Source organism: Pseudoliparis swirei, chromosome 22 (genome assembly GCF_029220125.1).
Source record: "Pseudoliparis swirei isolate HS2019 ecotype Mariana Trench chromosome 22, NWPU_hadal_v1, whole genome shotgun sequence".
In the NCBI taxonomy this organism is placed as follows: domain Eukaryota; kingdom Metazoa; phylum Chordata; class Actinopteri; order Perciformes; family Liparidae; genus Pseudoliparis; species Pseudoliparis swirei.
Genome location: NC_079409.1, coordinates 20,701,635 through 20,717,450, shown reverse-complemented (window position 1 = coordinate 20,717,450; position 15,816 = coordinate 20,701,635). Strand labels below are relative to the sequence as shown.

The 15,816-nt window shown below is 41.8% G+C and overlaps 1 protein-coding gene across 1 annotated transcript in view; it reads left to right on the top strand.

Annotated features, from left to right (window-relative positions):
- Window positions 1-13,821, top strand: part of LOC130213187 (nuclear factor of activated T-cells, cytoplasmic 1-like) — a 75,704-nt gene extending 61,883 nt beyond the window's left edge. The window contains exon 10 of the mRNA XM_056444653.1: window positions 11,976-13,821. Coding sequence (XP_056300628.1) covers window positions 11,976-12,031 — 56 coding nt within the window. The 3' untranslated portion in view covers window positions 12,032-13,821. The remainder of the gene's footprint in view (window positions 1-11,975) is intronic.
- The last annotated feature ends 1,995 nt before the right edge of the window (window positions 13,822-15,816 follow it).

Sequence of the window (15,816 nt, the reverse complement as noted above, 5' to 3'; positions counted from 1 at the left end):
ATATTTTTTTAAAAGAGCCGTCTAATAACCCACGAGAGACCGGCAGTCCACCAAGACGACTGACCCGGAGCAAACCTCCAGAAGAGACTTGAGGTCACGCAAAGGTCGCGCCAGACGTTTACCAAACAGGAAGTAGCCATCTACTCGTGAACAATGAGGTTTGCGCCGAGTGTAAACCTTTTCTTTCTTCTTCTTTCTCTCGGCATATGAATAAAAAAGGACAATCGCGTCTAGAAGAAGAATCCCCACGTCTCGGCCCCCCCGACAGGCAACAGGTGATTTAAAGAAGACGCGGTTGTAAATCGTACCGCGTGCTGCATGCGCGGCGGCGGCCAACTTCGCACTCAGACGGCTGCGACGCGCCGAAGTATGATTGCTTCAATATGCTCGTATTCTTTTCAAGAAGAAAAGAAAAAAGAACCCAGTGAAATGTCAGAGCCGTCCGCCGCGGGACCAGATGGACTTATCAGATGGCTGTAGTTATTTTACCGTCGAGCCCATCGGTAATGAGCCGTGCGAAGGGTTTTAATCCGTCTCCTTTCATATCTCAATCGCAAAAAAGAAATGTCCGCCTCTGGTGCGTTTGAGGGCCTCTGTGCTTTTGTTCCGATTCGCTCGTCGTGTGAAACTGAGCTTTTGGATTCGTCCCCCGACCTGAACGTCTTTTCTTTTCGACGGAGCTTTCTGACGGACTCTTTTGATCGTGGAGCTCCTCCGCTTGCAGCTAAATAAATACGCGACGTGACGCCATCAAAACTGAAAACGTGTAATCAAGAAACCCCGAGTGGGCGGCGCCGTGGCGTCCACTGTCTTTTTCTGTAGAAAAAAGTACACACTTATGGCGGTTAGCGTGCTCGACCAATGGTTCCCAACCTAGAGGTCAGAACCCAAAATATATATATATATATATTTATATATGTGTGTATATATATATATACAAATATATATGTATATATATATCTGTGTATTTATATATATGTATACATATATACTGAATCTATGTATATATGCATATATATTTATTTGTATATACAGTATATATATATATGTATTTATTTATATATACTGTATGTATACATATATACTGTATGTATTTATATATATTTGTGTGTATTCATATATATATATACTTATATACTGAATCTATGTATATATATGTATATTGTTATATACATATATATATATTTATATTTATTCACAGTATATATGTATACATATATATGTATATATTTTTATATATATATAGTTATATATATTTAAACATATATACTGTATATATTTATTATAATGTATATATATACACATATATGAATATATATATATATACATATATGTATTTATATATAAATATATATTTATACATATATACATATTTATATAAGTGTATGTATATATATATATATATATATACGTATATATACAGGACTGTCTCAGAAAATTAGAATATTGTGATAAAGTTCTTTATTTTCTGTAATGCAATTAAAAAAACAAAAATGTCATGCATTCTGGATTCATTACAAATCAACTGAAATATTGCAAGCCTTTTATTCTTTTAATATTGCTGATTATGGCTTACAGCTTAAGAAAACTCTAAAATCCTATCTCATAAAATTTTAATATTTCCTCAGACCAAGTAAAAAAAAAGATTTATAACAGCTGAGTGTTTGTCAAGGCTCAGGAAACCCTTGCAGGTGTTTCGAGTTAATTAGACAATTCAAGTGATTTGTTTAATACCCTACTAGTATACTTTTTCATGATATTCTAATATTTAGAGATAGGATATTTGAGTTTTCTTAAGCTGTAAGCCATAATCAGCAATAAATCAGAATAAAAGGCTTGCAATATTTCAGTTGATTTGTAATGAATCCAGAATGCATGACATTTTTGTTTTTTTAATTGCATTACAGAAAATAAAGAACTTCATCACAATATTCTAATTTTCTGAGACAGTCCTGTATATATATATATATATATGTGGGTCACATGTTTCTGAAATGGATAAGGAAAGAAAACAACAATTGTTTGTGTCTGGTAATATCCATCTTTTTTTATTTTGTTATGCGACTGCACGGTGATTACAGAGGAGTCGGTGATGAGGGCACTGGAGAGCAGCTCCAACCATGTAAACACCTCCCCCTCATCCTCCCCGGAGGCCTCGAGTGAGCACACCCATGGCCTCCTGGGCCTGGGAGGAAATGAGAGGAGGAGGAGGAAGAGGAGGAAGAGGAGGAGAGGGAAGTGGCTCACAAAGAGAGTGTGAGGTGAGATGGGGCGAGGCGCAGCACACCAGGCCAGATCAAAGACAAAGGTGGTGCTGAGGCTTTGGGTGAAAGTTGTTGTGTTTCGGACTTCTTCTGTTTCGTGGTTCTCGGGCTTTTCTCACAACTTCCTCCGAGTGTTAGCGATCCGGACGAGGCCGACACCTCGTCTCTCCGGGGTCGGGCAGCATGTCCGGCTCCTCGGCCGCGGACTCTTAGAGCATGTCCTCTGAGAAGGGAGGCGCATTAGAGGAGGCCAAGAGGCCTCCGACTCTCCACTGACGAGTGTGTCCTTGTTTTTTTGCTCCGGCTCTCTTCTCCTACCGAGCCGGGAGCCCTCGGCTAAAAACAGCAGCAGACATATTGATTGGAAATCTCCTCAGTGACATCAGAGCACTTATTGTTTTACACTTTATTTTCTCTTTTCTCTCTTCGGCTCTCCGAAAAGAAGCGTTTGCATCGCTCCTCTTTTGGAATGCCTGGTCTGAGATTGGAGAGAGGGAGGGAGAGAGAGGGAGGTAGAGGAAGAGAGAGAGGGGGGGAGAGAGAGGTGAGGGAGAGGAGGAGAGAGAGGGAGGTAGGGGGGGAGGGAGAGAGAGGACGAGAGAGAGGGGGGGAGAGAGGTGAGGGAGAGGAGGAGAGAGGGAGGTAGAGAGAGAGGGAGGTAGAGGGGGAGAGAGAGGGAGGTAGAGGAAGAGAGAGAGGGAGAGAGAGGAAGATAGAGAGGGGGGAGAGAGGTGAGGGAGAGGGAGGTAGAGGGGGAGAGAGGGGGAGGGAGAGAGGGAGAGAGGGAGGTAGAGGAAGAGAGAGAGGGAGGGAGGTAGAGGGGGAGAGAGAGGGAGAGAGAGGAAGATAGAGAGGGGGGAGAGAGGTGAGGGAGAGGAGGAGAGAGAGAGGGAGGTAGAGGGGGAGAGAGAGGGAGGGAGAGATAGGGAGGGAGAGAGAGATAAAGAGGGGGAGATAGAGGGAGGGAGAGGGGGAGAGAGAGGGAGGGAGAGAGATAGAGAGGGGGATATAGAGGGAGGGAGAGGGGGAGAGAGAAGGAGGGAGAGAGAGGGGGAGAGGGAGGGAGAGAGAGGGGAGACGGAGGGAGAGAGAAAGAGAAAGGTGAGGGAGAAAGAGAGAGATGGAGAGTGGGAGAGAGAAAGGCAGGAGGCAGAGGGGGGAGAGAGAGAGGTGAGGGAGAGAGAGAGATAGGGAGAGGGGGGAAAGGAGAGAGAGAGGAAGAGAAAGAGGGAGGGGGAGAGGGAGATAGAGAGAGGAAGGGAAAGGGGGAAAGAAAGAGAGAGCGAGGAAGAGGAGAATAACTGTTTTAGCTCCATTTTAATATCATCTGTGTATATTCAGTTCAGATTATTTTGTCCAGCCCAAAATCACAAATCCTAAATGCTCAGAGGGCGTCACGTCGCCGCCCACCAGCGGTCGTCTGACAGCATCTGAGTGGTCAGTGACGTCGGTGCCGTCTCGTCTTCGTCTTGTCACCCATTGGCTCGTGGACCGAGGGGGGCGGAGCTAAATTCAACCAAACGTTGAATGAAACATTTGTATAGGAGACCAAAAACATCCCATCACACTCTCACCAACATGAACACCGTGAAAGGGTTAAAGCTCAAGGACAGAGACACGGACAACTCCCAACGCAGGTCAACGACCTGTCAACCAAGAGGGAGCCACGCCCTAAAAACTAACACAGCTTTATGGCATATGCGGCTCTAAATTATCATAATTTACTAAATACGCATGTATTGAAGAAGACATGAAACAAAGGATTGGGACATAAACTCGTGTTTAGGGAATTAATTAGATAAGAAATAGTTTAATTTTCTTATAGACTTCTATACAACCGTAAGACGATAAGCTCTGATGGCTATTGATAGAAATGAACACCGTTTCCATGACTCCACAAGTGATACTTGATATACTTGACAATGTCGAAGAGTACTCACTATTCTCACTATTCATTATTTGAGTGTACCCATTGGAAAGCGTAAATATTGTACACACATTGCATCAGTAATCTTATGTTTTTAGCTTTGTTTTATGACGTCTGCCTCTCGGGACTACAGATGAAAAATAGCTCTGGCACATTTACATATTGTTATTATTACCTTCGCATTGAAAATGCGGAAGGTTATGTTTCGATCGCCGTGTATTTATTTATTTATTTATTTGTATGCGTGTTACTCGCATAACTCAAAAAGTATTAAACCGAATCGCATAAAATTTAGTGGGATGATTGTTTATTAACCGGGGACCATTTGATTAGATTTTGGGATTGATCGAGTCAAATGTCAAGGTCAAGGTCATGAAAAGGTCAAAATCTTCTTTTTACCATAGCGCGGTCAATTTTTATCCAATTGGCATGCAACTAATGCCAAAATGTTCATACTTCAATACCCAATCTTGTGATATGCGAAGGTATGCGCTCTACCGAGTGCCCGTTCTAGTTATTAATGTGACCGTCCCCTTATCAAATAAACCAAAACGAAAAAATCAATGAAATGAAACACGAATGCTGGAGTGTGGACGCTTTGAGGAAACACGGGAAGAGTTTCATCTCCGTTATCAGCCTCAGGTCGTCTTCTCTCATGTGGGCTGTGAGACAACCTGAAACCATGAAAGTGAGGAGGGCGATTACCCCGGTGGAAATAACACCCTCTGACTCCGCCTCTAACCCAAACACCTCCCGGCCTCCTGATTGGCTGCGGCCCTCGTGGCACAGCTGTGTTTTCACAACGCCGCACAGCTGCTGCTGCGGGGCAGTTGTGAAGAAGAAGAAGAAGAAGAAGAAAAAACTCTCAGCTCTGTTTTTAAAACAAACTGTGGCTCTTCAGCCCTCTTCTTCTTCTTCTTCTTCTTCTACTTTTCTTCTTCTTCCTTTCTCCTTTTTCTTCTTCTCCTTCTTCTTTTCTTCTTCTTCTTTTCTTCTTCTTCTTCTTCTCCTTCTTCTCCTTCTTCTCCTTCTTCTTTTCTTCTTCTTCCTCTTCTTGTCTTCTTCTTCTTCTCCTTCTTCTCCTTCTTCTTCTTCTTCTTCTTCTTCTTCTTCTCCCGTGTCAGAGATGGAGTGTTTCCACATGCGCACTTCACACATCCGCCGAGCTGCGTGGACCGAACACGCCGCCCGTCCACGTCGTCGCCTCGTTGGGCCCAGAGGATCCCGCCGGTGGATCAGAAGTCGTCTTCGCCTGCGAGGCTCGGATGAATTCACGAAGCACTTCATCACGTGAAGTGGAACGCTCCGTCTCTTTCCATTGGTGTTCATCTGGGAGAATAATGATGGTCTCTCCCTCTCCCTCTCCATCTTCATCTCTCTCTGTCGCGCTCCGTGTCATTCACGTGCGTGTTCTGACCTTTGACCCCTCCCCGCCGGTTATCGCCACCAGATGAAGGGAGTCGCTGTCGGAGCCCCTCTCTCTCTCTCCCCCCTCTGCCTCCTCCCTTTCTCTCTCCCACTCTCCCTCACTCCCTCTTTTTTTTTCTCCCTCACCTTTTTCTCTCTCTCTCACTCCCTCTCTCTCCCCCTCTCTCTCCCTCTCTCTCCCCCCCTCTCCCACCATCTCTCTCTCTCCCTCCTTCTCTCTCCCCCTCTCCCTCTCTCCTCTCTCCTCCTCTCCTCCTCTCTCTCCTCCTCTCTGACCTCCTCCCTCTCTCTCACCTCCTCTCCTCCTCTCTCTCCTCCTCTCTCTCCCTCCTTCTCTCCCTCTCCCTCTCCTCTCCTCTCTCTCCCTCCTTCTCTCCCCTCTCCCCTCTCCTCTCCTCCTCTCTCCCTCCCCCTCTCTCCCTCCTCTCTCTCCCCCTCTCTCCCTCTCCTCTCTCCCCCTCTCCCTTCCTCTCTCCCTCCTTCTCTCTCCTCCTCTCTCTCCCCCTCTCTCTCCCCCCCTCTCCCTCTATCTCTCCCTCTCTCTCTCTCTCTCTCTCTGCGTCCAGCCGCTTCACGTGGGAGGCGGCAAATTGTCCATTAAGTGTTTCTGCCGAGGCCGAGAGAAGATTTGATATAGTGGGGAAACAAAAGTAATATGGACCAGGAAATTCAATTGTCTCTCTCCGAGCTCGGTCCGACTTCCCCCAAACACATCACAGGAGAGCAGTTCGGATGACGTCGTCCTCCTCTTGCTCTACGTGTTTATCCGTGACTCTGACTTATTTCCTTATTAAGATCAGGGATGGGTATCGTTTTTTTTTTCTTCCGATACCGGTGCTAAACCGGTACTTTTAAAACGATCCCGGTGCCTAAAACGGTGCCTGAACCGATACTTTAAAAAAAAGAGAACACAAAACGACGATTGGCAAAGACGACATTAAAAACCTCTTCGGCCATATTCCCTGTTAAAGACGTTCTCATGTTCGTAGCTCGTAGCTCGTAGCTCGTGCTAGCTACGAGCTAGCTTAAACATGGTTATAATGGCTAATTTATTATTTGTTGGCCTACTTTTATGAAGGCAAGATTTGCAATCAACGTGACGGTACTAATCTGAGTTGAGGCTGCTCTCGTCATCACCGGTCTCCACGTTGTCAGGGCGACCGTCTCCCCATCTCTCCCCATATTGATACTGGTTTTCGGTACCCAACCCTAATGAAGATGCTGCGAGAGGCCACAATAGACGGAAGTTGTACCTGCTCATTCTCACAAACCTGATGTAGAGGAGGGACGAGTAAGCATCGGGCTAGGGCTGCAACAAAGAATGCATAGAATCGATAAAAAATTGATCATTTCAACAGTTGGCAACGAATATATACACTACCGTTCAAAGGTTTGGGGTCATCCAGACAATTTCGTGTCTTCCATGAAAACTCACTTTTATTTATCAAATGAATTGAAAATTGAATAGAACATATAGTCAAGACATTGACAAGGTTAGAAATAATGATTAATATTTGAAGTATTAATTTTGTTCTTCAAACTTCAAGCTCAAAGGAAGGCCAGTTGTATAGCTTATATCACCAGCATAACTGTTTTCAGCTGTGCTAACATAATTGCACAAGGGTTTTCTAATCAGATATTAGTCTTCTAAGGCGATTAGCAAACACAATGTACCATTAGAACACTGGAGTGATAGTTGATGGAAATGGGACTCTATACACCTCTGGAGATATTTCATTAGAAACCAGACATTTCCACCTAGAATAGTCATTTACCACATTAACAATGTATAGTGTGTATTTTTGATTAATATTATCTTTATTGAAAAAACAGTGCTTTTCTTTGAAAAATAATGACATTTCTAAGTGACCCCAAACTTTTGAACGGTAGTGTATATATATATATATATATATATATATATATTATATTAATGTTAGGAACCTAGACACGAGGGCGTTAGATGTTACGATGTTTGTGGGATGTCCTCAAAAAGTATAACGTAGAAATAGTGGTTAATTCTTTCCGTGGTGGATGGCGGGAATGATAACTGTTTCCACGGAGATAAGCCACGCCCCCTCTCAGGCGCGAATGAACCACAAATAGTTGGGCGAGCGAACTCGTGTGAGTAAAGCGTGGTCAGTTCTTTCTTTTTTTCCATTAAAGGGTTGTAAATCGATTATTAAAATGATCGTTAGTTGCATCCAGCCCTACATAGGACATAGGAATGCTAAACTAAAACCCCCGGGTGCAGGTCGGGTTCACACTGAACTCTTCATGAGGTCACGACGCCCAATGGCTGGATGACTGAAGACAGAGGAGGCGCCAGAAGCTCCTTGTGTCCAAAAATACCTTTGCATTTGTACAGTCCCCGAGTAGCTCCTTGTTATCGTGAACATCTCTACGTGTCTTTACTAGTTCGGATTGGTTTCGGAATCGCTTTCCATTTTTGACATATCTCCATTGATTCATATCGGTGTGGTTCTCTTTGACACCTGTGAAACAACTCCCACCTGAACTAGATCTCTCAGACAGACGTTCTCTGATAGCAGGGCGGCTAATGAAGGATGTCACTTTTTTTCGTTTCTTTTTTACGGCAGTGGAATATTTGTGGTGTAAATGTTCCACTGTTTTTGTTTAGACGTGAGCGGGTGTCCTCCCAGTTACAGCTTTCCATTATTTAGCTGGGCAACTGGAAAAAAATAATAATAATACGTTTCCAATGTGGATGCTGCCAGGCCACAGAGAGTTCCTTCATGTCTGACAGCAAACATATCTTGGGTAACACCACAAAGCGTCCTTTGTTACGACAGAGATACATTATTATGATCCGGTGTGTTTTTTAACACTGCAACCTGCTAGCTGTTTATAGAGATCATCTTTAAGGTTTGGAGGCGGTTTCCACTCCGGACAAAATGTTCCCGAGCATGTCCTCCTGTCAACTGAACACTCATGCTGCATATTTGTGGTTATCTATTCAAAAAAGTTACGCTTAAAAAGGAAAAACGGGAAAATATTCATTCCCAGAACTGTGACATCTTTGGTCAGCATTGAGATTATATATATATTTTTAATATATAATCAAAAATGTGATTAATTTTTCTTTTTTTTCCACAAAATTAAAATGCATTTGGATAGCTGTCTCCAACACACATGTGTATTTGTAATATAGCATGTGTGCAGATATTCAAATGTGTGATCTGCTTGTTGTGTGCATGTTGCACATTCAGGTTTCCTCAAATGTTCTTTTCACTTTCTTGGTTTCTCAGAAGTCGGTGTGAGTTAAATAGGCGAGCGACCCTTTTGTTACGATATCGAAAAATAATGATCTGTCATGTTTTTTAAACACTGCAAACCGCTAGTTGTTTATGAAGATCATCTTTAATTTTTAGAGCCAATTTCCAGTCTGGACAAAATGTTCCCGAGCATATCTTCCTGTCTTCTCTCATGCTGCATATTTGTGTAGTTACTTCATGGGGGAGTCAAAAAACGTTAAGCTTCAAAAGGAAAATCAGGAAAATATTCATTGCCAGAACAGACACCTGATCTTTGGTCAGAATTTTTTTTTATTTTAACATAATTTGACCTACATCTATTCAATTCAGTTTTTTTCCAGTTATTTTTTTTCTTCACATAATTAAAATGCATTTGGATAGCGTTCGCCAAAATATGCAATCTTCAACAACAAAAAATCTAATGAAAAATTTGACCTACATCTATTCAATTCAGTTTTCTTAATTCTTTCATTTGTTTACAAAATTAAAGTACATTATATATATATTTGATTGTATATATATATATATATATATACAATCAAATACCTACATCTATTCAATTCAGTTTTCTTTCTTTTTTTCTTTTTTACATTTTAATTATATATTTATATATATGTATATATGTATATATATATATACATATATATATATATGTACAGTATATATATATATATATATGTACAGTATATATATATACATATATTTATATATATGTATATATATTTGGCTGTCGCCAAAACCAATCGGACAGGTTTGTAATATATCACGTACAGATATTCAAAGGATGATCTGTTTGTTGTGTTCACGTTATTTTCCCTTGCTTGGTTTCCCAGAAGTCGGTGCTAGTAAAAGAGGCGAGCGGCACTTTTAAAACGTCTATAATTGGCCGCTCGCTGTTGTCTTGCGGTATAACAATTGTCCACTTCCTGTTTCGGAGATTCTCACATTTCTGACAGAGAACATGCAGGTTTACCTTTTTTGTTCTATCATTATCACTCGCTGCCTCAGGTATGGAACATCATCGAGCACAGCGATGGAACTAATATATATGTATGGGCGGAGGTGACGTTGCAGTTTTTTTTATTTTTACAATGACTAAACAAGAAGAAAGGAGGCCACTGCTTTCTTCGTGAGGAAAACAAATGTATTCTACGTTTGTGGCTTCTCCCCTGGAGCTGTTCCCTCACCTCGGCCGACGAGAGGAGAGGCAGCGAGATTAGAGTTTGATGGTGTAATGTGTGCGTGTGCTCGCCTGCACAACCTCCTTCATGCCCTCCTGTGATGGCAGAGCTAAAAATAGCCTCAGCGTGTAAATGCACGTTTGGCCCGGAGCGGAATGGAGAGTTGAAAACACCCCGCAGTGTTGGCACAGGTGGGATTTTTCCAATGGGAGTTCCTCCTGTTTAGGGAGGTGAGTCCCAGGCAATCTGTTTGTTTGTGTGCGTGAGTGTGTGTGTGTGTGTGTGTGTGTGTGTGGGAGTGGGAGGTATAGAAAGCAGGACATGCTTATTATAGGTGTGTGTGGCCTACTTCTTTTTCTTTCTTTCTCCCATCGGTCAGTTTTGGGCTCAGCGACATCGTTGTGACAGAAGAGCAGGTCGATATGTATTCGACCAATCAATCATAATTGTATTTCACACTCAAGGTCCAGATAGTACAAAACATGCAAATAGAATAAAATACGTACAAAATCAACAAGTAAAATACGTAGAACTACTTTATTGAAGGGACTCCGTCGTGTTTCCGTCTCGGTCGGCCTCAGATGCTTCGGCCAATCGCTGAGCGGTATCTCGTAACAACAAACTGCGGGCCTCAGAGTGGGCGGACTTCCTGTCGATGGTGGTTACACCAGACTCTCTCTCTCTCTCTCTCTCACTATCTCTTTACGACCGACGAGCTTCTTGTTTGCGCCGCCGAGCCACACACGGGGGCCGCGGGGTTCCTCCGCCATCTTCACAGCCGCTTCCCTCCGTCGTGCCAAAGAACACAGAGCAGATAAAGGCGCTGGGGGGGTGGCACAGGTCTGTGGGAACGGCGCGGGCACAGGAAGTGGTGCAGGAAAGACGAGACGACTTCAAAAGAAAACAGAGATGTGTGTGTGTGTGTGTGTGTGTGTGTGTGTGTGTGTGTGTGTGTGTGTGTGTGTGTGTGTGTGTGTGTGTGTGTGTGTGTACGGGGCAGATAGGAGTTTTTTAAAAGCCTGGTAACCACCGTGTGACTCACATTTGTTTCTAACTGGACGACCAGCCCAGCGGTCAGGGCGCCGCGCGGCCCTCGCGTGACGCATTGCGCTCATTGCCACGTATATTTGCCACATTTGATGTGATTTCGTGGCCCAGAGGCAGCAATTCAAATCTCACACAAATGAAACGTGACTCGTGGTTAAGTGACCGGGTCTTCTCTGGCCTCTTTAAGCTTTTGGGGGGCGGGGCCCACTTTGTCTGGTTGAAAATCCTCCTGGCGACTCTGTCTCCTGCAAAATGATATTCCATGAAACTAAACTGTCCAAAATGTCCTTTTTGGGTTTCAATTCAATTCAATTTATTTTGTATCGCCCAATATAACAAAATACAAACTCCCCTTTCGAGGGCTTTACAATCTGTACACATACGACATGCCTGACCTTTGATCTCACATCGGATCAGGAGAAACTCTCCAAAAAAAATGTAAAAAGAAAATTCAGTGGGAGAAATAAAAGGTGCAGAACCCTTCAGGAGAGCAACAGAGGAGGATCCCTCTCCAGGACGGACAGGATAAGAGAAGTCATGTGACCAGAAGGAAGCGTCACACGGGACATAGACGTCTGTCTCCTGTGTGAAAGTCCTGTGTCGGTTGGACCCATCCATCCCCACGGGGAGGAAAATAGAAACTCATTTGCGACACGTCAAAAAAAACAGATCCGTAATCCGGGAGAGGACGTTTCCTTCCCTTCTGTTGCGTCACCTTTAGGACCCCAGACTGACCCTCTGTGACTCCTCGGCCACCTCTCCCCACCTGATATAATAATAATGTTGGAACGATCCGAGTCTCCATTCAACGTGACAAGTTGCTAACGATTCGCAATTTTCTTTCTTCTTTCCACAGTTAACGAGATCATCAGGAACGACCTCTCCAGCATTTCCGTGCACACTCACGCGTAGACGACTTCAGACGTCTTCCACACACACACACACACACACACAAAGCAGCAGCGTCAACAAATAGAGGACCAACAAAAGCAACAAGTTGAGATCCAGATGATGAAGAAGACCTTTTTTTCCCGACCGTCAGCTGGAGTTCGCTGCAGATCCACCGTGACGATCCCTGGCCAGCTCGATTGGAACCAACAGATGAATGTTATATTTACAAAACAAACAAAAAGATAAAAAAGGGAAGTGGAATCAGGGTCAACGTATACGACTGCCTTAATTCACAGCCGATGTTGTTCAGCGGACCAAAACAGCTCGAAGAGACTGAAACACAAATGACAATCTTCACATGTGATCTGTATGTTACACTGCATGGACAAAATAACGGGGACACCACGTCGTCATCACTTTGGTTCATTTGTTTGTGCCGTCAACAACCAAATTGGTGCCTTACAGCGGCGATGTATCGACAGCAAGACGACAGCGGCCGCGACACAAAATGCAAAGCGGTTCATTGTCACCCAAGAGTGGACGTTTTTTTATGACTTTTTTGTATCATTTCAATGATTTGTTTACAGGGAAACTGAATTTTTTTTAAAAAGGCTGGAAAAATATGTAGGGAATCTGAATAGATTAGATTTTTTTTTTCTTTCTTTCTTTCTCTCGCTTCCTCATTATTATCTCAATGTTCATTTATACTGAATGTTTATTGTATGATATTCTTTTGTATAAACATGTATTTGAAAATGTACTTATGTATGCCTTATGCTTATATCATGCAGTTTTCTATTTAGCCTTTATTTTTTGTTTAATGTGTCGTCCCCCTGATATGACCATTTCTACTACCCCGCATTATGCTTTTCACCTTAGTGCCTTTTTCTTTTTTCTTTTTTTCTTTTTATCCCCCCCCCCCTGTCTTCCAGCCCTCCCACCCAGACCATGAAGACATAATGATGCACAGACAATCAGAGAAATATATAACACATATCCTATGACAGCAGGGGGCTTGTTGAAGGCAGGTATCATAGAGTTATCTTCTCCCCCAGCGATAAGATGGTAGAACAACGGTATGCTTACCTGCAGAATTTAGATGAGAATACTCCGGGACAATATATATATATATAGAGATATGTGTGTGTTGCTGCAGGTGTGCATGTAAATAGGCACGGGGATAATCTCACTCAGCAGTCGGCAGGACTGTTAACTCACAGCGGGCAATAATTGATGTGCTTTCAAACCAAAGGATTTTTATCTTTGGTGAAATTATTGTCCACGTTTCCTTTTTTTTCCGTCGGAGACTTTTAGCGCAGAGCAGGTTCCCCGTGCAACAACGAAAAGAGACAAAAACATGATGCACTTTACCGTAGACACAGAGCAGGTTTCCTTGCTTCCAGACCAAATATTGTAGATTAATGTCCACCATCGTGTCACAAACTTCTTCTTTCACAGCCGCAGTCTTCTCCTTGTTACCCGTCTATCTCTGGAGCATGCACAGTGTACTAATGTTGGGGATTATTTAGCTGACAATATAGCTTCCTAATACTTTTTCCGGACATATAGTATAATAGCATGACTAAAACTGTATGAATAAGGTTTCTATTTTGTGCCTTACTCTCATTCTTGGCTACAAGATAGTTGCAAAACTCTATAAATGCTTTTTTTTTTCTTTTCCAGTAGGCACAAGGTGAAACATATTTCTCTTTAATATGAAATATTTATGAAAATAATGAAATGTGTTTTAAGTGCATTTAATGTGTTCTCGACAATTCATTAATAAATGGCATAATGGTGACCATACATAACCGACGTTCTCAATCACTTTGGTGTTGTGTTTACGTATGATTTAGAAAAAAAAACACTATTGTACTGCTGTAGATATTTTTCAAAGAAGACTCGTTGGAACTATAATAATTTTTTTTATGGAAACTTGCAAAAGAGCTTTGAAAAAAAAAAAACTATTTTCATTTTTGCAAAAAAAAGAGAAAATCAGTTAACGGAATTATTTTCTATGAGGGAATTTTTTTTAGCTGATTGTCCGATGCGTCACATGTTATTTATCCTAGTCATTTCATTTGATAGTTTTCTTTCCTTTTAACCATCCTGAGACTAATTTCATTTATTTAAACAAAGAGTTCCATTATTTTAAACCTATCCAAGTCTCTGAGTTGATTTAGAGTAATTAATCTGAATTAAAAGACTGGTTTATGGCCTGGGGGACCGATTGGCCTTTTAACAATACTTTTAATGTTTATTTTAGCAAAAAGTAAATGTTTTTTCCATATTTGGAGTACATTCTTTGCAAAAAAACATAGCTATGTATCTGAGATAATACATATTATTTAAAAAACTAGTGAATCAGTTGGTAATGGATTCAATATTTTCCTCTGAAAGCATTCTTTGACTATTACACGTATGGCCCATATGGCTGCGCTTCAGTTTTAAGGCCTTCACTTTAACTAGGCTGTGTGAATTTCTTTTGTTATACGGCGTGACCTTTGTAAACCTCTGGCAGTTCCAACCTTCACCTATATCCCTAATAAAGCCTCAAGTAGAGACATTTCGACATTGACAAGAGTAGGGAAACACTTTTATTTATATATATATATATATATGTCCCAAACCTTTTTTTGGAGGTGCACACAAATATAGTTTATTGATCTATTTCACTTAATTAGCATTACAATTGATAAAAAACTTATTTTTAATGGGATTTCCAGCAAACAGGATTTATTTAAGAGCAGTTAAATCCATCTAATCATTTGCCTTACACTTTTGTTTCAACGTGAAATACAAACAAACCTATATATATATCTATATATATATATATATATATATAGATATATATATACAAATAATATATATATATATAATATATATATATATATATATATATATATGTATATATATATATATGTATATATATAGGTTTGTTTGTATTTTTTATATATATGTTTATATATTTATTTATATATGTACTTTCGCAGGATGAAATGCAACAAGTTGCTTGATCTGCAGAGGCCTGCTGCGTGTTTTCCGGTGAGTATTGTTAGCGGCTGGTAGTTATGACCCGGTGCCATGGGAGCTCCTGTGTACCAGCTGCCAGTCCTCCAGACTTTTTCCATCCAGCAAAGTTATGGAGCGCCCATCCCTATAGTGACAGAAGGCAGGCCTAGGCGGTGCTCCCCCTGTACGACCGTGGCGAGCCCGAAATAGCCTCACTATTAACAGATGCAGCCACGCCCCTTTTTCCTGGCACCCTGCCCTTCTTACCTTGATCCTCCTCTGACAACACTGCGTGACACGGTGGAGAGAGGAGGACTCCGGGTCATAGTTTCCACCCAGGCAGACGAATAACTGATAATATAAATATCTATTGACCTCTTATTATTATTATCTATATTTAAAAGGACCATGTACAGTTAAAATATAAATGTCACCGTTTGATGCTCAGTACCAGATTGTAGCTTCAGATCATTATCATCTGTAGTCCCATGACGGACCATAAAAAAACAAAAAAAACAATAACAAACAGTCCAGGATAAGACACAATACAAGTAAGTAATACATACTATTAAAAGTAAGTAATACGAGGGATAATAGTGTTGCTCAAGTACAGAGCTGACCAGCTTTCAACTGATTTTTTTGATTTTTTGATAGACCTGCAGCTTTTCACCACGTCAACTTCTTACCCAACGTCTTGTTAAAGGACCTGCATCTACTTTTTGATGATCCAAAGTGCATTACCTGCACGCATCGATACAATAAAAAAAAATACTTACATCATTGCATTACATTTA